General features: G+C 48.6%; 1 protein-coding gene across 6 annotated transcripts in view; it reads right to left on the reverse strand.

Moving 5' to 3' along the window:
• The window catches only part of Pde9a (phosphodiesterase 9A), an 88541-nt gene that overhangs the window by 28532 nt on the left and 34521 nt on the right, over positions 1-25488 (reverse strand). For all 6 annotated transcript variants that reach the window (XR_009055612.1, XM_057751009.1, XM_057751006.1 and 3 more), the window contains exons 4-6: positions 24730-24773; positions 1754-1808; positions 1074-1144 (exon numbers count right to left, since the gene is read on the reverse strand). Coding sequence is in view for 5 of the 6 variants with exons in the window: in XM_057751009.1 (XP_057606992.1) it covers positions 1074-1144; positions 1754-1808; positions 24730-24773 (170 nt within the window). In the remaining variant the exon portion in view is untranslated. The remainder of the gene's footprint in view (positions 1-1073; positions 1145-1753; positions 1809-24729; positions 24774-25488) is intronic.

Below are 25488 nucleotides of genomic sequence, written 5' to 3' on the forward strand. Positions count from 1 at the left end.
GGCTCCCCAAGATTCCTCTTCTGTTCAGAGCCGTCAAGACGGCAAGACAGGCGTGCAGGAGGGTGCCGCCTCCCTAAGGAAAGGTGGCGCGGACTCCAGACACTGGTCTTTTCTTGTCTCATTTGCAGAATGAACTGGAGGGGTCACTATCTGTGGTTCCCATCATTCCAGGCAAGACAAGATAGTCTTGAGGACTCGAAGATCAGCTGACTTGGGAAAAGTCAACGTGCTTTGAGAAGGACACATGAGACGATGGGAATGTGTTTCAACTTATTCCAGGGAGCTGGGTTTTATGTGATAGAAATTTTTTCTTGAAGAAAGAAGAGAAGCAATTAAAAAGCAAGATACAAAAAAAAAAAAAAAAAAAAAAAGACATCCACTCAATCTTCCGAACAGAATCTGCCACATACTCTTCGGGGAAGCTTGCCTCTTAATGGCTTCCTGTTTGGATTCTGTTTACTCAGCCCAAGTTAATAAATTAGGTGCCCGTGTATTGCCAGGCTGAGCCTGACAGTGACAGAGAACCTGGCTGTGGAGCTGAGGGTGGAATGTGGGATCCGCAGGCCTATGGGGCAGAAGCATTGAGCCTTTCATTGATTCCCTCACGACAGATGAGGGGCCTCGAAGCTATTTCCTTCCCCAAATCTAACTTTTTGGAAACTGAACGAAGCCTGGACCTGAGTTTCTTCTTTCCTGTAGCAGTGGCTGAAAACTGAGATGCAGATGTCATACACTTATTCGAAACTGCAGAAGCAAGCTGCATAGCGGCATGAAGAGACATTCTCCCGTCTCATGCAGAGGCACAGAGCTGGAGTCCTGGTTCTGCTGGGCCAGACGGAGGCCATTTGGGGTATTACTCTGTGTTCTGTGCACAGACAAAGCTGCACTTCATAGAAACGTGTGCTTAGATCTGTCCTGGCCTAGCCTTTGTTAATATCAGAGAGGCACGCCAGGAAAGGATGTGTTTGCTGTCAGTACTAACTCGTTCGTGACTCTAAGTGGCTAATTCTGAGGGTGGTTAAAAGTATATGTGGAAAGCAGAAAGTAGGAAAAATAAAAAAAACTCCACTCACGTTCCACCCGTTTCTCCAGCACGGCCAGGTGGTTTGCAACTTCTGCTTTCAACTCGTTGATCTTAAACGCTCTGAGGGGAAAAGTGGGGAGAAAAGATAAAACATGACCCAGACTGGCAAACACGTATGGGTTCCTACCTGAGGTGAGGTCTCCAAGGAGGCTAGAGAGGGGACCAAGACAGCAGGAGATACTTTTAAAGAATGCATAATGTCTTTGGATCTGGTGTCTTCACTACTCTGTCCTGGGTTTTCTGTGTAGACTTAAGGTGGGTTGACCCCAAGCCTGTACCCTGCCCTGACCAACACAGACAGCTACGGGGTACTGCTATGCTCAGAAATTGCTCTGAGAAACTAACAATACTGACATAGAATTTAGTAGGGTGTTGATGAATGAAAAGGAAGCCCCGCCCCCCGACCTACACAGCAGCTCAGTGGGAAACACTCATTTGTAAAAGGGTGTTTTGTAGGCAGCTCCAAGTCCTGGAAGAATGGAGTGGTGGGGGTGGACTCACCACCCCAGAACTCATAATCTACCAGCAGCCACTGAACACAATTTTGGGGATAAAATGAAGGTTTGCTAGAATGTGCCCAGCCAGGCTCGCTACTGAAGCTACAGAAGCCTCACTATGGCTAGGCTCAGCTCCCACAAGCCTGAAAAGTACATGCAGAGAATACGGTACCTGGAGAACTGCTCTGCCACCTGGGCCAGCACACCCTGGATGAGTTCTTCTCTTTCTACAAACCAAAGGAGAGAGACCGATGCAGTACAGGCTGGGAGGGAGGACGCAGAGGCAGGCAGGTCACTAAGGGTTCTGCCCCTGAGCGAGCTGCAGGTGTTACTGTGAAAGATGCTTAGACTGTCAGTTGCGGGGAGCAGGGCCTCCATGAAGGTTCTCTCTCTTCTCTGTTGCCTGCTCTTACTGGCTCCTTGTCAGTGGCCCAGGCTGATGTTCTCCAGGTACTACCACAGCGAGATAAGGCAGGCGAGCCTGGGGGCTCTAAATATGGGTAGCTTTCTCTCAGGGCTCATTTTATGGGGACAATTACTATGACAGAATGGGGTCAATGCCCAGCTGGAGTGAAAACATAGTGTTCTCAGGATGGGCCTGCAGAGAGGAAGCAGGCTGGGTGGAGCAGGCCTGGCCTCTTGCTGCCTGCCCTGTAAAACTGGGTTGGGTGGCTAGTTTTACAAGGTTCAGGCCCCAGACTGATCATAACTTGCCTTTTTCCTATTTCCTGACCAGCCCAAATGCTGAGACTTATGGGAAGGTGCAGATGGCCAGGTCACTGCCCTCTGTAGTGAGTCTGTCTGTGTCCTTGAGAAAGGGGAGACCTTCTTGTCCCAGTTAATCATTCATTCATAACCCCGAACTCAGAGACCCTATAAAGGGATTCATAGACGCTTCTGCAGAGGGGGTATAGCTCAGTGGTAGAGCACTTGACTGCATAGACGCTTCTACATAGGCCTGATGCTTAACTTGCCCTAGCAATCAAAACAAAGCAAACCACAACAGCACAGCCAAGAAAATACTATGGCAATTTAGTCCCGCAACGGAACTCAAAAACTAAGGATGTCCCTGTTTCCATCCAGTGCCTGCTTTCCGGTAAATGGCCAGGAACACACAGAAGATAGGCATCAGGGCATCAATTAACATGGAGGGAGTGAGCACAGCCTGTCTGTGTGTGGTGGCGACACGTGTGTGTTTAGCACACCTATGGAGGTCAGAGGATAATTTGTGGGAGTCAGGTCTTCATTTCATTGTGCGGATTTGAGGACCCAAACTCAGGTCGCCAGGCTTGGTGGCAAGCACCGTTAACTGCGGAGCCGTCTTGTGGGCCTCAGAATTGTTAAATTAAATATGATGAATCGGTACACACATTCTACTATTGATAATAATCCCAGCCCGTGGGAGGTTGGGGCAGGAGTTAGGGGGCCAGGTGGGCGGGAAGAACAAGTTCAAGGTCAGCTTTAAAGTGCACAAGGAAACTCTGTCTAAAGTGGGAAAAAGAAGAAGGAAAAGACAATCATTTAAAAATGTTCATGTCTGGGAGACAGAGGCAGGAGGATGACCAGCGAGTACATGATAAGCCAGCCAGAGTTATGTAGCAAGATCCTAACTTTTTTTTTTTTCAAGACAGGGTTTCTCTGTAGCTTTGGTGCCTGTTCCGGAACTAGCTCTTGTAGACCAGGCTGGCCTCGAACTCCCAGAGATCCGCCTGCCTCTGCCTCCCGAGTGCTGGGATTAAAGGCGTGTGCCACCACCGCCCGGCGCAAGATCCTAACTTTAAAAACAAAAACAAGGGGGCCGAAGAGATGGTTCAGCAGCTAAGAGGTCCAAGTTCAAGTCCCAGCACCCACACGTCAACTCACACCTGTCTGTAACCCCTGTTCCAAGGGATCAGCCTCCATCACGCAGAAATACACGTAGACAAAACCACCAACGTACATTAAACAAGAAGGAAAAAAAAGATTTATAAAAAACAAAAGCCAAGTAGAAAAGTTAGCATCTGTTGTTAGATATAAAAAAAAAAATGGTTTTGAGAGGCTGAAGAAATTTTTCAGAGGTTAAGAACGCTGGCTGCTCTTGCAGAGGACCTGGGTTTGATTCCCAGCACCCACATGGAGGCTCACAGTCAACCATTTATAATTCCAGTCCCAGGGTACCCAGTGCCCCTTCTGACCTCCATGGGTACCAGGTATGCACACGGTACACAGACATATATGTTCAAGTCATACCCTCATAAATAAATAAATCTAAAAAATTTTTCAAATGCTGTTTCAAACAGTAACAGAACAATCCTATTTTTCAAACATGTTGGGAGGGAACCTTCGAAGACACCAACCGTTATCTTTTGCTTGTAAGATTCCATTTTCCTATTTTTTTACTTCCTCAGCGAATCTTTCATTTTTACTATGAATATATTTTAATTTTCTAATGAGAAAAAAGTCATTTTCCTCCCTCCCTTCTTGGTCACGTGTACTCAGTCCAAACAACAGAACCTTGTTGGTACCCCAGAAGTCTTTTTGGCCTCCCTGAGTCCCTGTCCCTCCACAGGTCACCTGAGCTCTAGGCAGATGCCAGCTCACAGATTTCCAGCTTCACAGGAACACAGGTGTGCTGGGTGTGTCCTCCTGTGTCTAAGGCCTGCAGGTATGACTGGGTGGCAGCGGCGGTGCCTGTAGCACGGACCTATGATGCCAGGACACCTTTACCAGGCTGATGCCACTGAAAACCCCAAACTTAGCAATTCAGTTCATCGGCGGTGTGAGTACCATTTCAAGCAGCACGTGGCTAGGTGACACCGTTGCTGGCACAGGCAGATGGCACGTAGGTCGCTTTAGGAAGTTCTGCAGTTGGTACTGTTATGCCCAAGTTTCTGATCCCCAAGTGCATTCACGGAGCCGGATTTCCAATGCAAATTACACGAGGGTTTTTAATTCAAACTCAAGTTTGGACTACACCTCCACCACACCAATGCAGTGGGCGAGGGAAGTGCAGCCCCAAACCCGGAAAAGGGGCAAACTTTTAAAGAGGAAACGCCACAAACAGGGGCATTTGAGTCCTGTTGTCTTGGGGTTGGGTGAGGAGCACACAGGATAAGGTAGTTTCTGAACCCATTGGTCAGTTTTGGGGCACGAAAACTTAACAAAGAGCCATTAATAACTGACAAGGTATCTTCAAGGACAGGATGTCTCCCAAGAACATCTGGACCTCGTTAAATTTTATGGCCCTGCTCCCTACCTTCTTAATTGGTTATTTTTAGGGTATCTGTTCAATTTCTGCTATCGTAGCACATTCCTGGAGCTGAGACCTGCTCTCCCCACAACTTATTATATGTCTTAAGATGAAACCCTTCTTTAAAAGGAGTTTCCGAAGTCAGGTCCTCACAGCGCTGGGTGCTGTAGCCTACTGTGTGAGCCCAGGAAGATGTGTTCAAGTTTAGACACATCACGCCATCTCTGTGTGTCTTCGACAACAAGCTGCTTTGACATGCCCTCCTGTGGATGCTCAACATGGCAGAACAGTAGCCTGGTTCACACCACGTCCAGGCATTTCTGCTCCCTTCCTCCTTTTCTTTTAGCAGGATTTTGCCAAGTAGCCCAGGCTGGCCTCTAACTTGGGTTCTTTATGCTTTAGCCTCCCACATGCCTTGCCCCTCTTCTTCCCTCCCTCCTTCCTAAAATATACTTGCTAGTGTTTATCCTCTGTACACAATAAAAAACGCCACAAAGAAGAATGACTCAATTTGGATCAACCTCTTAAGCCCTCGATGCTTCACGACCTGTGGGAAATCCTTCCGGTGCCATAAGACCTTACACTCCTCACTCCAGAGCAGGTTCAGTCACCCCAGCCCAGCTTCCGGTTATCTGCTTCTCATCTCCTCAGGTGTCAGTCCAAATGCCTGCCTTAAACCACACCCTCCTGGTGACCACCTCCCTGAGGACACCTCGGAACAGCCTACCTGAGTCACCCTCCTGTCCCCACGCCCTGCACACACTGCGCAGCCCTATGCCACAGAAACCATTTCACCACCACCGTGACCTCTCAGAACTGTGTCTGCTCACTTTAAATCACCCACTAAACCTCCCCCTGAGGAACCTCACAGGGTAATTCTCAGGACTCAATAAAGGCATCAACCTACAGGTCCTCTTCTGTCTTTGTCCTGTGTTCCTGGCCTCTCTGTGTGGCCTACAGGTCACCTGCCTACCCAGACCTATAAGTAATGACTTCTTTATTTCAAGCTTGTGTCTCCTAATCACTCAAAGGCCGAGCTCTACCTGAGACCCCGAGGAAGTGGGTGGAGCTAACCCATGGCCATTTGGCTTCATACCCTGTAAGAAGTCACTTTTCATGGCATGTCTTCCAAGTCCATGGGATCTGATGCCCTCTTCTGGCCTTTGTGGGTACTGCATGTAGATGGTACACATACATGCATGCAGCTACAACACCCTTACACACAAAATGAAAAAAGAATTATAAAAGCATTAACAAAACTCTTCAGCTACAGGTGTGACAAGGCAGGATAGACTCTCACTGACACAATGCTGGAAGTTCAAGCTAATGCAATAAGGCAAGAATAAGAAAGAGAAAGGACACAGGACCATCATCTTGCTAATGGCAAGACTGTCTATATAGAACAGTCTAAGGAATCTACAAATAAACAACCTCTCCCAGAGCTAACAAGTGACATTAACAAGGTCATATGATCCACATACAATACTAATCATCATATATAATAATTACATTAAAAGGCCGGGCGATGGTGGCGCACGCCTTTAATCCCAGCACTTGGGAGGCAGAGGCAGGTGGATCTCTGTGAGTTCAAGGCCAGCCTGGTCTACAGAGCTAGTTCCAGGATAGGCTCCAAAGCCACAAAGAAACCCTGTCTCGAAAAACCAAAAAAAAAAAAAAAAATTACATTAAAAATATAATATCAGCCGGGCGGTGGTGGCGCACGCCTTTAATCCCAGCACTCGGGAGGCAGAGGCAGGTGAATCTCTGTGAGTTCGAGACCAGCCTGGTCTACAAGAGCTAGTTCCAGGACAGGCTCCAAAACCACAGAGAAACCCTGTCTTGAAAAACCAAAAAAAAAAAAAAAAAAAAAAAAAAAAAAAATATAATATCATTGCAAATCACTCAAAAAAGTCCCACAACTCAGGCCTAAACCTAACAAAAACATATGCAGAATTTGTATGCTTGAAACTCCAAAATGCTACTGAAAAAATACGTAAATGAATTGTAAGTAACTGATGTTAATGACTTAGCGAATTTAACCTGGCAAACATGCCAATTCTCCCTAAACTGGTATACAGGCTTAAAGAAATTCCTGTCCAAAATTGCCGCAATCTCTTTTGTAGAAGTAGATAAGATTATTCCACAGGTAAAAAACTAATGCAAAATGAATGGCCCGTGGCTATAAACAAAATACAGGAGAAAAACCTGCAGAGTGCCGGGGAAGTCAGAGAGCTCCTAGATGTGACGCCCAAACACACAGGAGAATTCTCTAAGCCACTTGTCAAAGTGAATCACTGCTAGAAGAACACTGTGAAGGGGATGAAGAGCCAGCCTGAAGCCACGCTCCAGGCAGCCAACATGAAACAGCCTCCATGCTTCGGAGTGTGTGTGTTTTAAGAGAGAAAGAACATGAAGTTGGGTGGGGTGGTGGGGGATCTGGAAGGAGCTGGTGGAGGGGAAAGAATAAGATATAGATATATTTTATGGGGGGCTGGAGAGATGGATCAGAGGTTAAGGCTGCTCTTCCAGAGGTCCTGAGTTCAATTCCCAGCAATCACATGGTGGTTCACAACCATCTATAATGAGATCTGGTGCCCTCTTCTGGCCTGCAAGCATACGTGCAGGCAGAACACTGTATACATGATTGAATAAATATTTTATGAAAAATTTAAAAAATAAAAAACAATTATTGCAAGTTTAAATAAGTCATTGCCACCCCAAAAGAGAGAAAAGGAAAACTGCAGCTGGAGGGGGGATATTTGCTAATGGGGAAGCTGACAATGATTTGACACAGTGTGTGTGTGTGTGTGTGTGTGTGTGTGTGTGTGTAAAGCGGTCAGACCCAACAGCAGAAAACACTTCAACTCAGCCTGAAAACAGACAAGAGGTGACACGTGACCGACCGTGTGCAGAGGAGTGTGAGCATGGGAACCATCCAGCATTCACAGTCACTAGGAAATGCGTGTGTCAAAAAGCTTATCCTAAGATCAAAAAGGCTGACCACACCCAGGGTCAGGGAAGAGTAACCCTGGGTCACTCCTGGCCACGGAGAGTCTGCGGAAAAGTTTGACAGTAGCTGACCTTCCAGGCACAAGGAGCAAAGTCCATGTTCCCACAATCACCTGTGAACTAACAACATGACTGGAAGTGGTTCCAACCTGCAAACAAGCCAGATACCCTCAAAGGTGAATGGATAAACTAACTGTGCTCCTCCAAGGAAGGGAGCTTCTCTGGGAACAGTTTGGCCCAAATTACTTGTATGACTGCATCTATTCAACATTCTAAGCGACAAAATTAGAAATCTGATAACCTCAGATTAGCGACTGGCAGGGGTCAAGGAGGGGTGAGGTCAGAAAGGAAGTGGTTACCCAAGGGCAAGTAGGGTGGGGAGGGTGGTGTGCACCTGAGAGTGCCGGAGTCCGTAGTGGGCTGGTCACTGAGCCACAGCTGTGCAAGCTGCCTCTCCGTTTGTTCTCGTGAGCATCTGAATCTGAACTCACCTCCAAGCCAGTTCAGAATGGAATGAAAGAAAATAAGGAGGGCTGGAGAGATGGCTCAGAGAGAAAGAGCACGCGCTGGGCTGGGGTTAGGTTCCCAGCACCCACATGGTAGCTCACAACTACAGGGTATCTGATGCTCTCTTGTGGCCTTCTTGGGCATAAGGCACGCGTGTGGCACATAGATATTCATGCAGACAATAGTCATACACATAAAATACAAATGAGTAACTTGAAAAAGAGTTAAGGAAGAGCTGTCTTTTGGGTTTGGGGGATGTTGTCTCTTGGGTCTCACAGCATTTCTATGCTTGAATTTGATTCTCAGGAGAAGCAGGACTCAGTGCCCAGATAGATGCTGGTATTCCCGTCTATGTTAAGGCTAAACCTTAGCCCATGTATGACCCATGCCAGCATCTCTGTGGTTCTTAGAAACAGCTCGGAAATGGCGGCACACCTGCTGGGGCCATGGTCAGGCTGTGGCATCCACTCTGAACATACAACTCAGCAGAAAGAGCTCGCTGGGGCATTCATACAGAGGGCAAAGAATGAATTCTTCTTCAAGAAAAAAAAAAGGAAAAAAAATCCTGTGTCGCACAGCCAGTCATATGTCCTGGTCTGGAGCAGTGTCTGCCACCACAGGGATCCCTGCATCGACACCGTTTTCTCCCCGCATCCTGCAGAACTTGAAAGCAAGCCAGGAACACATGTAGCATCTTCAGGGCAGTGTGTGACCTGTCGCGCAAGCCACTGCCTTCGCTCCTGTCCCTGCGCTGGCCTTACTGTCTCAGGGTCACTAAGGCTGGCTGACAGCATCTCTTGTGGCTTGCCCTTCCCTGGTGTGTGGCATCTTTGGGACAATGAGATGTGTAGGGAGCTCCCATCAGCCTGGGCTGCCCCGGCCTGGCTGGCCCATCGTCCAGGTGCTCCTTCCCATGGTAATTACAGGCGCAGCTCAACCGCACAGATCAAGGGTGTTCACTGCAACGTTCCCACATTTGCACACATCATGCTTTGATCACACCCGCCCATCCTCTTGTCCCCTCCACCCCAACCCTTCTGTTTCCCCTAATAACCCTTTCTTTTCCTGCCCTGTCTTTTGAAAAGAATGCTGGTTTCTGCATGAGAAAAAAGCACATATTATTTCTCTTTATCACCCCAGGGAGCCTAAAACCTCTAGATTTGGGGGCAACAGGGTTCAGTTGTCAAATGTCATCCCCAACTTGGTAGCAAAGCCATACCCTGCCAGCGAAATCCACTCCTAGAGATGACACCGATCGCTATTTCCCAGGCTGCACGGCACAAAATGATTGAAGAAGTTTAAGCACACGCAAGCGCTTTGTTTTGAAGATGGCTTAGTAGCTCTGAGAAAAGTCAGCAGGAGCCAAGAATGCTCGTAAGTCATAGCTTCAGGCAACTGTCATCTCTTTGGGGTCCCTCTGGACCACAAGCAAAGGCGATGGTCTGAGGGGAGGAATGTTGCTGGCCCGCACAGACAGAGCCTGCAGGAGAGCAAGCTGGCTTTCCCAAGTTAGTTGTTTTCTAGGGAACCTCCAGGAGCTGAGCAGCTAACACAGAGTACCCACTGGCCCTGTGCGCACGGAGAGCTGGTGGGAGCACACCAGGGAGGACTCCCAGGTACTGACTGCCACCACAAAGGTAGGTGCCTCGTGTGCTCTAAAGAGCAACTTCCTCCAGGTTGGGGAGGCTTGTGCGCAGTCGCGGCAGGCCACGCGGCTTCTGGTTTGTGGAAGCCTTAGCTCCTGCAGGCTGCTGTGTCTACAGATTTCCTGAGGCAAGCATCCACAGTAGATGCTGGAGACAGCTGGCGGGAGCTGGAGGTCTCACAAACAGCACAGGAGGGCTGAGTTTCATTTAGGACAATGTGAGAGGGCCAGCAGGGGGCCAGCTTCGAGGACGTTAGGACGTCACAGAAGCATCACACCACTGATGTGGAGCTGAGAAAGCCCAGCTCCCGCGTGCTCAGCTAGAGCAGGGTCTGTTCCAGAACAGGGGTCTGGACTAAACCAAACCTCTGTCAATTCTGGGGGAAGCTACTGGGGTGTCAACAGCTACAGGTACATAGGTGCACACGGGATGAGGGCCCCGTGCCATGGGGCTTCCCCAAGCAGACCACGGCAGTCTGAAGTCTGACTCCAAGCTGGGTTACAGGGGACATTCAAGGAACCTGATCCCGCCCCGCCCACTTCTTCCAGGAATTGTTTGTTTCAGACAATTCCTGACCCTGTCGGGACTCCTGTCATTCAGTGGCAGAAAGACACAAGCAGTTGGTTAAAGGGACAGCAGGAAAGTCTGCTATTCTGTTGCAAGGAGCAATTGCACACTACATGTCGCCCAGGGCCAGTAGGCTGGTGACTCGAAGTCCGTTGTATGCTGAGCGGAAGAGAACAACAGCTCTGCTAAGTTTTTCCATCCCCTAATGCCTGAGCTGGTTTGGACACAACCCCTCTTCCTGGTCCCAGGCTCCTGCATGGAGGTGGAAGGCCTGAGGTGCCAGTATGGGCATCTGCATCTAAGCTCTCTCAGCCTGCAGACACAGCACTAAGAGCTGCAGGGGCGTTAGGGGTGCTGGCATACACCTGTAATCCTTATAACTGGGGAGGCTGAGACAGGAGGATGGAGAAAGGGAGGCCAGCCTGGGTTACTACATAGCGAGAGCTTCTCCAAAATAGAAAACAAAGGACACACTGCCGAGCCTCTCACCCGCCAGACAGCAATGGCTCACGACTCCCCTGGGCTTGCCACGCTACTCTACTCAACTTGAGGCAGCAGACGGGGTTCTGCGCATTCTCCCAGCTGCACCGGATCAACAGAAACCTCCCCAAACTCCGAAAAACCGAAACCAAAACCAAGCAATACCTAAACAACAATGAAAATGTCTACTCCTTCAGGTAGTGGCATCATCATTATCGCCACTGCCACTGCCACCGCCACCGCCACCACCATGTTAGGGATAAAATGAGCCCCATTCCCTAGACTCAAAGAGGCCACTCTCCCAGAGGCCCTGGAGACAAGGGAAGGTAGTCAGCTCATCTCCCTCTCCACCCTTGTCCTGGGAAACGAGAGGGACCAGACTCACCTCCGGTCCCACTTCTGCTCTCTCCCAGCCCCTGCCGCAGCCCTCCAACCAGCCTTTCTTCAAAACAGTGTGTGGGAACAGTCTAAAGCTGGAAGGGTCACTGGGCACTCATTGTTTATGGGCCCCATAAAACTGACATTCAGAAGGAGGGGGAGGGGAGGGACAAGACACACTTCCTTTATGACCCAGGAGGACAATAAAGTTATATGATTAACAGTGACCTTGCCTGGCGCTTCTTAAAGTCCCAGGTTTTCTGAGTTGCCCTGCTGGGAAATCACAAACTCTCTCAGCAGTTGAAGGATTGGTATAGGGCATTTCAGAAATAAGGCGCCGAACACTCTGATGTCCTGGCGAGCCAAACTGCTGCGTCTGGCAACTGTCTTGGAGGTTCAGATTCATAGGCATGGGGTGTACAGAGCTCTGTTCTTGGGGTCGGAGGGTCTGTCACGCTCTGTGTGGTCTGCCTGATTTCTTTTTCTTTCCCTGCCCGCTTCCTTAAGAACCTGTGCATAAGGAAACACAGCGTTGGCAGTCGTAACTGCCAACGCTGCAAGTCTCCAGGCTGCTTGCAACAGGTCTCTGAGAATAAACATTGATAGACGTGGATACTGGATGATGCTGGAGAGCCAGGGAAAGGCAGAGAAGGGGCCCCAACCGGCTGGGCAGCAAGAGAGAGGAACTGGTCTGAAAGGCTGTGCCCTGCTTGGTTCCAACTATAGGACACTCTGGAAAAGGAAAAACCATGAAGACAGGAAAGAGGGCTGTGGGAGGGAGCTAGGAGCCATGGAAACAGATCTCCCTCCCCTTCACCCCCGCCCCCAACACCCTACTGGCCAGACTGGCTTTGAATCTCCTGCTAGTCTCAAGGATTCTCCACGCTCAAGGTTGAAGGTTTTCCTTATGAGGCTGCGCTGGGGGACAGGCGGCACTACGCGTTTACAAAGCTGAAGAATGTGTAAAGCCAAGAGTGTCCCCCATAGTGAACTGTGGACTCTAGGGAGTACTGCTCGTCTGTCACTGAGGGTGTAGGGAGCGAATGGGTAGGAATGCCGTGGTTTTCATTCAACTTCGCTCTCAATCTAAAAACACCAAGTCCCTACGTTTAAAAAAAGTTGAAGGTGGAAATCACGGTGCTTAGAGCAGCGGCTAAGAGCCATGCTGAGGGGCATGGAGCAGGAATAAAGCAGAATGTGCACATCTATCCAGCCAACGCGAACAGCAGCAAAGGAAAAACCCGAGATCCGCAAAAACCAAGAACCCTCAAGACTAAGGCTGTTTAATGGTGATGGGAAGGTTTTTATTGTAAATATGAAGGGGAGAACTGTCAGCAGCCTCTGGAAGGGTCCAGAGCAGGGAAAGAAAGCAGTAGACCAAACATGGCCAGCAAAGGCAGGGTTAGAAGAACTGAGAGAAGCCTGCATGGACTCTGAATGTGTAACGGTCTTCTAACTCTGACGGAGTCTGGAGTCAGGATGCACTTTGGGACGCTAATAACCACAGAAGCCGTGTGTCTCTTCTGCCAGTGATAAAGGAACTGGCTCCTCAGGTAGAGGGGAAGGGCTTCATAAGCTCCTGGGGAATGCTTCTTTCGTCTAACTGCCAAAACGTAGGGAAATGGAGTTTCCTTTGACCTGACAAAGTCAACCCTAGCCTGATCTGTAGTCTACAAAGCAAGTTCCAGGCCAACCAGGGCTACACTGAGACCCTCAGACAGCCAGGCAACCAGGCAGTCAGTCAGCAAAGTAATCTTCCCAGTATATATTCTTAAAAATTACTTTATTATTTTGTATGGGTGGGTGTTTTACCTGCATGTATATTTATGCACCCAATGTATGTAGTACCTCCAGAGGCCAGAAGAGGATACCAGCTCCTCGGGGCTGAAGTTACAGGCGGTTGTGAGCCGCCATGTGGGTGCTGGGAATTGTATCCAAGTCATCTAGAAGAGCAGCCAGCGCTCTTAACCTCTGAGTTGTCTCTCCAGCCCCAACTAGACAGGTTTTAAGAGGTCAAAATGACTGGGATGCAGGACTTAAAAGTGTATCTCCCAACACACGACTGTCTCCGTGGCAAATCCTAGACTTTTATTATGAAGCAATTATTAAAGAATCAAGCAGTGGTCACAAGACATTGTCAACACACATATGTTCTGATTGGGTGTGCAACCAATTAGAAATCTAAAAATCCCATTTACAGGAAAACCTGGGAACAAAAAAATATTTAGGAATAAATATTTTTTTTTTAAAAAAAGATATGCAGAATGTCTGTTTTGATAAAACTTGTGGAGACTGCCCAAGGGGAGGGCTATCTCATGTTCCTAGGTGGGAAACCTCATTATGGTAGAGACATCATTGTCCCCCAAATCTACCAATCCATATGTTGGAAGTATTCATAATCAATGGCATAGATCCTTTCTTACATTTTTCCTTTTTGAAACTGATAATGGAGAAAATATTTCAGTTACTTAAATCAACCCAAAAGAAAGACAGATGTATGAGATTCACCCTGCCTGGTATCAAGAGCCATACCACGTAGTTAGCTTAGTACCGATGTTGATGCTAGGAAACAGGGGTGCACACGGGAAAGGAAAGCTTGGGAAAGAAGCAGATGCTTCAGAAGTATGCCAGTGTTAGGGGACACACACACACACAGAGAGAGAGAGAGAGAGAGAGAGAGACAGAGAGACAGAGAGACAGAGAAACAGAGAGACAGAGAGACTCATGACCGTGTGGGAGGGGCAGGATCCAGCAGTCTTAGGGCAGGAGAGTAATGTGGGAACATTGATGAGGCAGTATGATGGGGCTTTGGGGAAGGAGAAAAAAAAACTTCTTTTCAAAGCCAGAGAGGGACTGCATTAGGAGAGACAGCTGTCAATCATAGCACAGTGGAGGGCCTGAAGGGAGCAATGTAATCTTTTTTTTTTTTTTTTTGGTTTTTCGAGACAGGGTTTCTCTGTGGTTTTTTGGAGCCTGTCCAGGAACTAGCTCTTGTAGACCAGGCTGGTCTCGAACTCACAGAGATCCGCCTGCCTCTGCCTCCCGAGTGCTGGGATTAAAGGCATGCGCCACCACCGCCCGGCAGCAATGTAATCTTAAATTCCCCAGAAACAACAACAACTCTTTACTTTTGCAGGTTTTCAGGGGGTGGCAGGAAATTCCCTAACCTGACCTGGTCACCCTGCCGAGGGGCAGGGCTGTAAACTTATCTTACAGTCACAAGGGAAGAGGGGCCGGGCTTGTTTCTCCCACTAATACCAGATCCACCTGCCTCTGCCTCCCGAATACTGAGATTAAAGGCGTGCGCCACCACTGCCCGGCTCCCACTAACCATTGCCAGCAGGGGCTTGCCAGGTCTTTCTCACAAGGGTTGGGGGTGATGCCACACCTGAGTGTCTTAAAGCAACGAGTCCATGAGCTAACTAACGGTCAGAGCAGATGGACAGAGCAAGCACAGATTCTAGGAGGAGATTTGTGCCTAGTGGAATTCTGTCTCCACAAAAGCGCCAGTGGGTCCAGGGCAAGGGCCGCCTCTCAGCCAGTCTGGCCGTGACAGCCCAGGTGTGCAGAGGGAGACGGTTGGGCAGTGAGCCCTGTGTAAATCGATTTGAAATGGATCACAGCTTTACAGCAAAAGCTGAGACGAGTCTTTCTGAAAATGCCTCTTGAGAGAAGATGAAGGACGTAGCAAAGATAAAAGAAAATATGTTACTCCCGGTGTCGTCCAATTCTCCACCTCTGCTCCTCTGATGACCTCATTAAGAACATGAACATGGTGTCGGGGGGTGGGGGAAATAGAAGCCAGGATCTGAGAAAGATAGTCACGTGTGACTAACGAGAACCACCCAGATCACTGCTTCCTATGGCAAGCCACAACAGAGCAACAACACAACCCGGTTTAAAAAGTGGCCAAAATGTTTAGAACACATTTCACCAAGTAAGCTATTCAAATGGCCAGTCGATATCCAAAACGCCTATACATACCGCCAAGTAGCCTGAGAAATACAAACGGAAGCTGTACTGAGAGGCGAGGGGTCTCATACCCACCAAACTGTGAAAGCAGCAGGCTGATCGTGGGTGCCCTTGTGGTAATCAGCAACTGAGCTGCAGCTTGAGTGCAGTGGTCTCTTCCTCATGCACTCACCACCCTTCTTTGCCTCGGTTTCCCCTCCCTCCAAGGATTTTCTGAGATCACTTCAAATAATGCCATGGGCCTAGTTCCATCTCCAGACACATGGGAAGTTAACCCACTTATGTGGCACACTTGCTCCCAGGCTGTACCCAGGATGCAATGTTGGCGAGACTTTCAGAGTGATCATAGCAGCTGGGCCCCAAATCAGAAGTAACATACGAATACTAAAAACCCAGAGACAGATACTTGGGTTCAAGTTGAAGACCAAAAAAGCAAAGCAACCAAGCCGCTAGAGAGATCTTACCACTACCAAGGCTCCGACAAGCAAAGGGGTGATCCTACAATGCTTCCCACCAACCTCACACTCCACTCTCCACTGAGTTCCTGTTCCTTCCACTTTATAGTCCTCTCTTGGCCCAGCCATATCGCTCCTGTCTCCACCTTCCTCATGCTGGGATTAAAGGTGAGATCCCAAGAGCTGGGATCACCTTTGTGTGAGCTCTGTTTCTCTTTTAGACAGATTCAATCTTGTGTAGCCCAGGGTGGCCTTGAACTCACAGAGATCTGTTTGCCTCTGTCTCCCTGCTGGGATTGAAGGTGTGTGCCACCATTCCCTGGCCTATATGGCTAACTAGTGTGACTACTTTGCCCTCTGATCTTCAGGCAAGCTTTACTTATTAAAAGACAGATAATATACCACCATAGTGACCACCGTGTCCACCCACAGGGGCCTAGAGCACACACATGCTCAGAGGCACAGAAGCGGTCAAATACTGTGAATCGGCAACTGTGACACCAAGCCAGAGCACGCACATCAAGGTGGCCGGCACACAGTAGGAGTCTGTACTAGTGGCACTAGGGAGGTGGCAATGCAATCTGGTGACACAGGCAGAGATGGCGTGCTCTTAGGGCATGGGGGAGTTGCTAAGGTTGATGGAGACCTCCATCTTGACTGGGTGATCGCTATCTGTCTGGCCTTTATCTAATTCCTCGAATAGCGCCCTCTGAAACTGCGCATTCTGGTTAGATCTGGCTGAGCACTGGGTTCTGCTGGCCCTCAGGATGTCTTGGTACAGAGGGTAGTTGGACCATGCATGGCCCTGAAGCCCTGAGCAGCGTTCAGATGCCAGTGCCATTCTCAACCAAAGGAAACCCTGTGGCCAGGGCACACATTCTGGGGGCCTCTGCCCCACTGCTTGCCATCCACGTCTCTGGCAGTGGTGTGATGCTGCCCGAGCTGGCTAGGCGGCCCCAAGGCGAAGTGTGAGCCCGCCATTCCAGAAACAGCTATTTTGTATTTCATACACTGCACCCTATTTGTTTTTAAAAATAATGCAGGCATGGATGACTAAGATTCTGCTTATGAAGCTTAAAAGCCTTAATGCTTTGGGCTGAAACTGCACTAAATATAGAAAATATTATTAAGAGGCATTATTACTGCTCACAAACAACACATCTGTGCTCAAATTCTGAGCAGTAACTTGGCTTCCGGGCAAAATCAAGAGCCCACACAACGAGTGTCAGTTTGTCCCTGAGGGAGTGCCCCTGCTCCATTAAAATCCTGCAGTTTTGTTGAGACAAGGTTTTGCCCATTGGACAATGCCCTTGGGGTTACTTAAAATGATAGCTACCATTTATTGAGCATTGCTAAAAGGCAGGCCCTCACTAAGCATTTTGCATAAATTACACCATTTACCCTCTGAAGAACCCCGCTGAGGTGTCTATTTTAATTCCTATTCTGCACAGGAAATGGAAACTCATCTGCGGGGAGCATGAGGTAGCTTTCCCAAAGCCACTTCACCCAGCTGGCAGATACAGCTTTAGACGGGCCGTTTATTCTTGGCTTCCTATTTGCGAGTCCAAAGCTCTAAGTCTGGGCCCCACAGAAATGAGCACTTAGGGAGGTTAGACAGGAAGTCCTCCAAGGTGTGTGTGGGGGGCGGACGGGCACTGAGGCATATTCATGAGGAAGTGACCATGGTGGACAGGGGTCCCTTTGGGCAACTGCGCTGGTGACATCAGAAGACTGTCCTCTGTGAGACAGACAGCTGTCTGGGGTGGTGGCTTTTCCATCACTCCTGGGCTTCCCTGAACAGAAGAAGTCCTCAGGCAGGCAGGGGGACAGGGTCTAGAGAAGGGTGCCACCGGCAGGTTTGAGAACAGCCCAGTGAGATACCAGCCTGTTGCACCAACAGTGTCTCCTCTGCTTTGCTCTGAACCTGTAGTACTGCTCTCTGGCCCTTCCTCTCTGGTGATCAGCCATCTAAAAGGACTGACTGGTTTACTTGCTGTATTGCAAAACACTTCAGTGCAGCAACCACGCAAATATATACATGAGAGGCTGGAGAGATGGCTCAGAGGGTAAGGGCACTGGCTGCTCTTCCAGAGGTCCTGAGTTCAATTCCCAGCAACCATATGATGGCTCTCAACCATCTGTAATGAGATCTGGTGCCTTCCTTGCCAGCAGTATATTGTATGCTTAATAAATAAATAAATAAATAAATAAATAAATAAATAAATAAATAAATAAATAAATAAATCTTTAAAAAATATATATATATATACACATGAAAATGCATAGCAGTATCACTCACAATAGATACACCCCTCAGGTTGGGGTCAAAATGTGGCCCATCCACATGAGGCAGTGTCACTCATGCCTAAAAGGAATGGGAGCAGCTTCAGGCCACACAGCCTGTGTGGACCCCAAGCTAACTGCAGGACATTCCCCTCTAATGTCATAGTGGCATATTTGAAATAGCACTAGGCAAATCTATAGATGCGAGGCAGACCAGATGCTGCCAGGGCCTTGGGAAGGGAGGGGAGCGGAAATGGAGATTCCAGGCCCACAGGTGCGGGTCTTCCATCTGGGGTGATGGAAACATTTGGGGCTAAACAGTGGTAATGCACAGTGAAATACATGCAGACAAAACCGCTCCACCACACGCTAAACTCTGGATGAAATAGCATGCAAATTACACCTCCAGCAAACAGGAAAGCCAAGCTGAATGCAAATTCCCGAGGGAGCTCCCTCATCCCCCTGTCTCCTAAGACAGGCTTGCACACTGAACTGGCAGGGTTGCTTCCTTTGGTCCACCTGGACCCGGCAGAATGCTTGGTCTGGCAGTGCCTGGAGTTCCATGGACACTCCTTAAACCTTCTCAGCGGGACCTCCTGGGGCGCTGAGGTCTCTGTGAGTTCAGACACTGGCAGCGCGTGGGAGCAGGTGCAGGGTGAAGTCGCATGGACACCAGTAGCACATGTGGCAAGGCACACAGGGGCCCTCTGACCTGGTCTCCCGTGGTCTCCAGCAAAGGTCCACTTCTACCCTCCACAACCAAGGGGGCAGGTGTGTGCTGTGGACAGACTGCCTGCCCCCAGGGGGAATTCTGAGCATTCTGAGCATTGTCTACTGCTGACCACCTGTCACCTGTGCTCTGCCCTCTGTCCTTTGCAAACAGTGGTGGCAACAAAGTTGCAGCAAGTAAAGTCCTGGACACCCCACCCCCCCACACTCCATCTTGGAGGCAGAACATTCCAGCCATGTGTAGTGGAGCTGGTGGCACGTGCACCATGATGTGAAGAGCTCCACGGGACTCCAAGTTGGAAGGGTATGGTTACACAGGCCTGTCCTGGGCTCTAGGGGGATGCTGGGACATGAAGGAGGGCATGCAGAACCCACAAGCACTCTACAGGGCCGTTTCTGGTTCAGAAATTGAAGGTGCCATTCCCAGGTTCAGTGTGACTCCATGGCCAAAGGTTGCTGTGTCTTGAGAAAGTCATGGGCACACAGCTCTTCCAGGGGACACACGGCCATTGCAGGACCCATCCGCTTGAGAAAGCGAGACACATTTTGCTTTGTATCTGGGCGGTGAATGTGGCAGCCACACTTGGGGGGAACTGCTTTTCATGAGACCACATAGTGGCTCTTCTCTATGGATCTGAGGTCTGAGGACTGGCATGTGGCTATTATTCAGACATGCACGTCTCTCTCAGGCAGGCATGCTGCAATGGGCTCTCAACCGCAACTGTATGTATGTATGTATGTATGTATGTATGTATGTGTATATATATTATATATATACATATATACACACACACTGTTTGGAGATATATATATATATATATAAAGGGAAAGCGGACACATATATATATAAAGTGGAGATATATAGGGATATATATATATAGGGATATATATATATAGGGATATATATATATATATATATATATATATATGTAAAGGGAAAGCGGAAAAGGGTACATTAGAAGAGAATGGGTGCCTAGCACCCAGTGTCTGTTAGCCTGACCAGGAACATGAATGAGGAGAGGATGCTGACCAACAAGGGAGGTGCTGCGTCTCTCCGCAGGGAAGGGACAGACCTGCTTTAGAGTCAGTACCTTCTTCCTGCAGAGTTCACACTGCACTCCCACGCTACTCTGAGGGACAGAGCAGACCCAAACATGGCCCAGATTTGCCCGGGTTACTTCTGCCAAAGAGCAGAGACCTGTCCTTTTGTGCTAAGCAGAAGTTTATGCAGGGCCCTGCAGTTGCACCCTGGCTGTTGGTCACCCTCACCCTGCGGGCATTCTCGGGGAAGCCACACTTCCAGGTTGCTCCCTCACTTAAAGAGCACTCACACTCGCGGTATACAGCAGGCATTTTCTGGTTCTGTCTGGTTCTAGCCCGAGGAGAGGATGCATCCTTCTGCCTGCATACAGGCTGCCATCAGAAGCTGGGATACACACACACAGGCCTTGGTCCTCTGCAGCACTGCCTATTTCTCTAAGTAATTCACCATGCTCGTGACCCCAGATGTGGAAAGAGCTTCACAGCATTGGCCCAGCTGCTCACACACACCCTCTACACCAGCCTTCCACAAACCCTCCAGGGAGCTCCACTCTTAAGTCCCCAGGACTCAGTTCTAGCTTGTGTTAATGAGTCAGAACCCAACTCCCACCAGTCTTGGTCTGGCTCCAAAGTCACACAAAACTCCATTTTTTTTTTTTTGAGTCAGTATCAGGACTGGCTTTTCCAACACACAAACTATTTATAGTTTTACAAACTAAAAGATCCTAGAAACTGAGATTTAAAAATGTTTGTCATGTAGGAATTGAACCCAGGACTTTACGTATGCTATGCACTACACTATAACCTCTCACACATGCAAACCCATTTCTGTAGCACTAAGAGGAAACTAATGAGGTTACCAAGCAACATCCAAAAGCCTTTCACCAGCAACTACAACCCTGAGAGGAAGACACCACAACAAGTCAGAAATTCAGGCATGAAAGAGGCCATGAAACGTTAGTAACAAGAATTGTCCCCAAATTATTCAGTGTATTCAATGGAATTTCACTAAAATTCTGAGTAGTCTTTTGTTTTTTGGGTTTTATTTTTTTGTCAGTCATTGACAGACTCACTCCAAAAATTATTTAAAAATAAACTCGGTGTCAATTTTGAAAAAAATTAAGAAAAAAAAAAGAGGCTTTTCCCATCCGTTTGCAAGACTTGCCATGGGTCCACAGGATCAGGACAGGTGCGTGCGCTAATGGACCAGGAGGCCGGGTCAGATAAAGACTCATACAGGTGTGGTCAGCTGATTTTGCACAAAGGGGCCATGGTGACTGCATGGGGCCGCCTTTTCATCTCATGGAGCTGGAGCAAATGAATCTCCATATGGTAAAAACATACCTCAATTCTCTCCTCTACTTGGCAGACTAGACTAAGCAACCCCTGCCTAAGGGGAAAAGCAGGAGGAGGAACAGTGTGGTGTGGTGGAGGAGCCATGAGGATACAATCTGCTTCCTAACCCACAGCTACAGCTGATCGTGAGAAAGACACCAGTCAGGCAAGCTGACTCCTACCTGCAATCCTAGCACTTGGGAAGCTGAGACTGGAGGACTGCCATGAGTTCTAGGCCAGTCTGGTGCCCCATAGTGAGTTCCAGGCAAGCCTGGGCTATAAAGACTCTGCCTCAAACAAACAAAAATAAATAGGCCAGACACATCACGACACATCACACACACACAGACACACACACACACACTGAGAGAGAGGAGAGAGAAGGACAGACAGACAGACTAATCAGGTAGGGGACACTAAACAGATGATTCACAATCCTGAAATTCACAACCATTAAAGTCTGAGAACTGGAAACCCCAGGCCTCAGTGCAGTGTGGGAAAATGGTTAGATCCTGGAACAGATAAAGGACAGGGGAAGCCATGCTGAAATCCATACAGAGAACTGGATTTAGTTAGTAATATAAAAATAAAATAGCTTTTTGCTCAGAGGAAGCCGGGAAAGCTTCTTAAAATAAAAATATTTATGCTACAAGAAGTTAGACTCATAGCTACTGTCAAGAGAACTGTATGACAGTTTATATAAGAAACGCCTCAAACAGAGAACAGGCTGAAGCCACTGGTGCCCCATGACGTCACACCGCAGAAAAGGAGATCTGGACACAGGGCAGCACACATGGCTGGCTCTCTGAGGGCACTTCAAAGTTCACCCTGTTGTACCGTCTCCCCAAGACCCAAACTGGATGTCACAAAGGCAAGCTGACTTCAGCTCTATCTCATGCATGCACAAAGATCAACTCCAAATCTGTCACGTGGGCTTGGATGCAGCTTGGTGGCAGGATGCTTGCCTAGCATGCACAAGGCCCTGGGTTTCATACTACGCTGCAAACACCAACACCACCACCACCAACAACAAAACAAGCAAGCAAACACAAAGATACAAACTAAAATTATAAAACCCCTAGAAAAAAGTATATCAGCAAACTTCCCAGCCAGGAGGTAAAGCCAGGTGCAGTGGGGTGAGTTCTATAGCTAAATGGATCCTGGTTCAATTCCCAGAACCCACATGGCGGCTCTCACTGTCTGTAACTCCAGTTTCAGGTGGGTCTGATGCCCTCTTCTGGCATCTGAAGGCACTGCATGCATACTGTACACATATATACATGCAGGCAAGACAGCCACACACATACACGTTATAGAATAAAAGTCTAAAAAAGAGAATTAAACTGGACTTTTTCAAAATGTAAAGCTTTTAGGTGGTACAAGCCTGTGACTCCAGCCTATGAGTGGGGACGTGAAGAAAGCAAGTCTCTGAGTTCAAGGCCTTGTGGATGACATAGTGAGACCCAGAGTCAAAAGACGAAGATCCAGAAATGTGGTTCAGTTGTAGGGTGCTGGCTTAGCCTGTATGAGTCCCTGAGTTTGACTCCCGGCACAACAACAAAATTAAAACAAGCAAGCCCATCTGATCCTTGAAATCCACCAATCAGGAGGTGAATAGGATGCTTTGGATAAAGGAAACATTTATTGTGTTTCTGACAAAGGGTGTGTGTGGGGGATGTTGTGTTAACTGCCAAGCTGTCAGAATCTAGGATCACCTGGGAGACGGGTCTCTTGATTACATGAATTAAGACAGAAAGATTCATTTTAATTGTGGGCAGGTCCATTTCCTGGGGAGGGGATTCTGCGCTCTGGAGAAACTGAGCTGCAACGGCAAGCATGCATCCGTCACTCACGCTATCCCAGTCATGGACGTTACATGAGCAGCTACTTCAAGCTCCCGCTGCCTTGATGTCCCCACCAGACTGTGTGGCCTTGAACTGTAATCTGAAATAAACCCTTTCTCCTGCAAAAGCTTTCATCAGAGTGGTTTATCACACCAGTGGGAACAGATGCTAAGTGTGAACCTTCGGTGCATCCGTCAAGGGCTTCCCAGCGCAATCAGTGCAAGAGCGGCAACTAGGAGTGCCAATGACCAGCAGGGTGGCACAATAAATATAAAACAGACACTCAAGGACACCCACGGTCAGTAATTGTTAGGGAATCCACAAATTAAAACCATGGCCTACTCCACCTCCACAGCCGTCAGAGTGACTGTAACAGCTCCCAGTGCTGAGAAGACAGCCAGCCGGACCAGGGCACCAGGGAGCCCAAGATGGCACAGCCGTGTCAGAGAAGGGGAGTAGCAGGCTTTGAAGGAGCCAAACGTACACTTTACCTCATGACCCCACAGTTTCACTCAAGCCCCACCCCCTAGTCTTTCACGGCAGCTTGATTCATAAAAGAATGACCCAAAAGTCCATTCAGAAATGAATGAGAAAACCAAAAGCCACAGAGAAACCCTGTCTCGGAAAAAAAAAAAAGAAATGAATGAGAAGTACAGGGTGCGGATGACTGTTATAGGCTAACAGGCGCCATGGCCGGTGCTCACAACACCAGTGGTTCTCAGAAGCATCATGCCGAGTCAATTCCTGCGTCATTTTTTTTCCTGTGTGAAACTCTGAAAAGGGGCTGGGGAGATGGTGAAGCGTCAAGCGTGAGGACCCGTGTCTCATTCCCAGACCCCACATAAAGAGCTGGGCACGGTGGCACATGCATGTACTCCAGAGCTGGAGAGGTAGACACCGGAAGATCCCATGGGGTTCCCTGCCCGGCCAGCCTAGCCTAGTCAGTATGCAAGACCCAGGAGAATAAGAGATCCTGTCTCAAAGGCAAGATGGATGCTCCCAAGGAAGGACACGACAGGAGAATGATGTCTGGTTTCTATATGTATGCACACAGTCATGAATAAGAAACACTAACACCCTTCTCCCCCTAACGCTTCACACAAACTCTGGGAAACACATCTACTGGATCATTTCCAAAACTAAGCCAGCTGTCAAGCGACGTGAGAGAATGAATTTTACGGGAACCTCGGTTTCATCGACGGTGACAGCAGTGTACAGCTTCTTCAAATCACATCCAGGTGCACACTTAAACAGGGGCATTTTACTGTGCACAAATCACGTACAAACAGAAGTGGTTTAAAAAAATCCAAAAGGAAACAGGTTTCCTACAAAATCCCACGCCTGGCTGAAACACCTTGGGAATCCTGGTGGTCTGGGGGTCTGGGTGGGCGGCTCACAGGAACAGAGATGGGTGTAGGCCGGGGAACTGAGGTAGAACGAGGTGGGATGACACCCAGTATCTAGCATGTTCTCTGGGTCAGGGTGGGAACTCAGGTGGGGGGCACCTGGACAAGAACATGAGGTTTCAGATTCTGCAGTGGTAGCAAGCTGCAGAACTGAACACGTAACCAATATGCATTCATTCCATCATAGGGAAAGGCTGGAATCTCCCCCCCCCCCCGCCCTCTCTCTCTCTCTTATATATAATTTAAAATGCGATAACAGGGCCTTACCAGATAGTTGCTTGACAGCCACAGGTCTCACCTTGTAGGGAGTTCTGCAAGAGAAGAGAAGGCACCATGAGTGGCTGCCAGAGGCCGGTGACTGCCAGCGATAAGCGATCCCTGGGGAGCGTTACAATTCAGCTTGGTGATTTGTTTTTCTTTTCCTGCTGCGGCGCTGGAGCTAGAACTCCAGGCCCTGCACGTTCCAAGCTCACGCTCTGCATTCTAAAACCCCTTCCCCCAATCTGGCTGTTTTGAGTTCTCTCATTCAGGCGCATCTAGATTTAAAAATCATATCGTTTAACAAGTTCCTTTATATTTGACTAATGAAGCAAACTTCTGTCATCGATTAACTAAGACCCAAAGATACAGTATCGGGTGGGAAGAAAAGACTCTGACATTCTTTGCCTAATTCTATCCCAAGCCAGTGCAAACTGGCTCCCTCTCATTTCTGTTGAAGCTCGGCGGACGGCACTGGGGCCACCGACCCTGTCAGAAACACATGCCATTGTGGGCCTGTTTGAAGTCCTGCAGAGAACACTGGCTATTCGGACAGTAGGGAAAGGCTCTCTACGCATGTGAGGACCTCTAGCGGGCAGGGGCAGGCTTCTGAGACCAGCAGAAATCAGGTGAAGTTGGGCAATGTCCAAGGCTCAGAGCTAACCTCAGGAGAGACTGGTGGGTTGGCTGCAGCTGCTGCTGCTGCTGCTGCTGTTTTTAACCCAGCAGTTTGGCAGAAGTTATAACCTGATAGCAAGAGCACTAGAG

This window comes from Chionomys nivalis, chromosome 19, assembly GCF_950005125.1.
Source record: "Chionomys nivalis chromosome 19, mChiNiv1.1, whole genome shotgun sequence".
Classification (NCBI taxonomy): Eukaryota; Metazoa; Chordata; class Mammalia; order Rodentia; family Cricetidae; genus Chionomys; species Chionomys nivalis.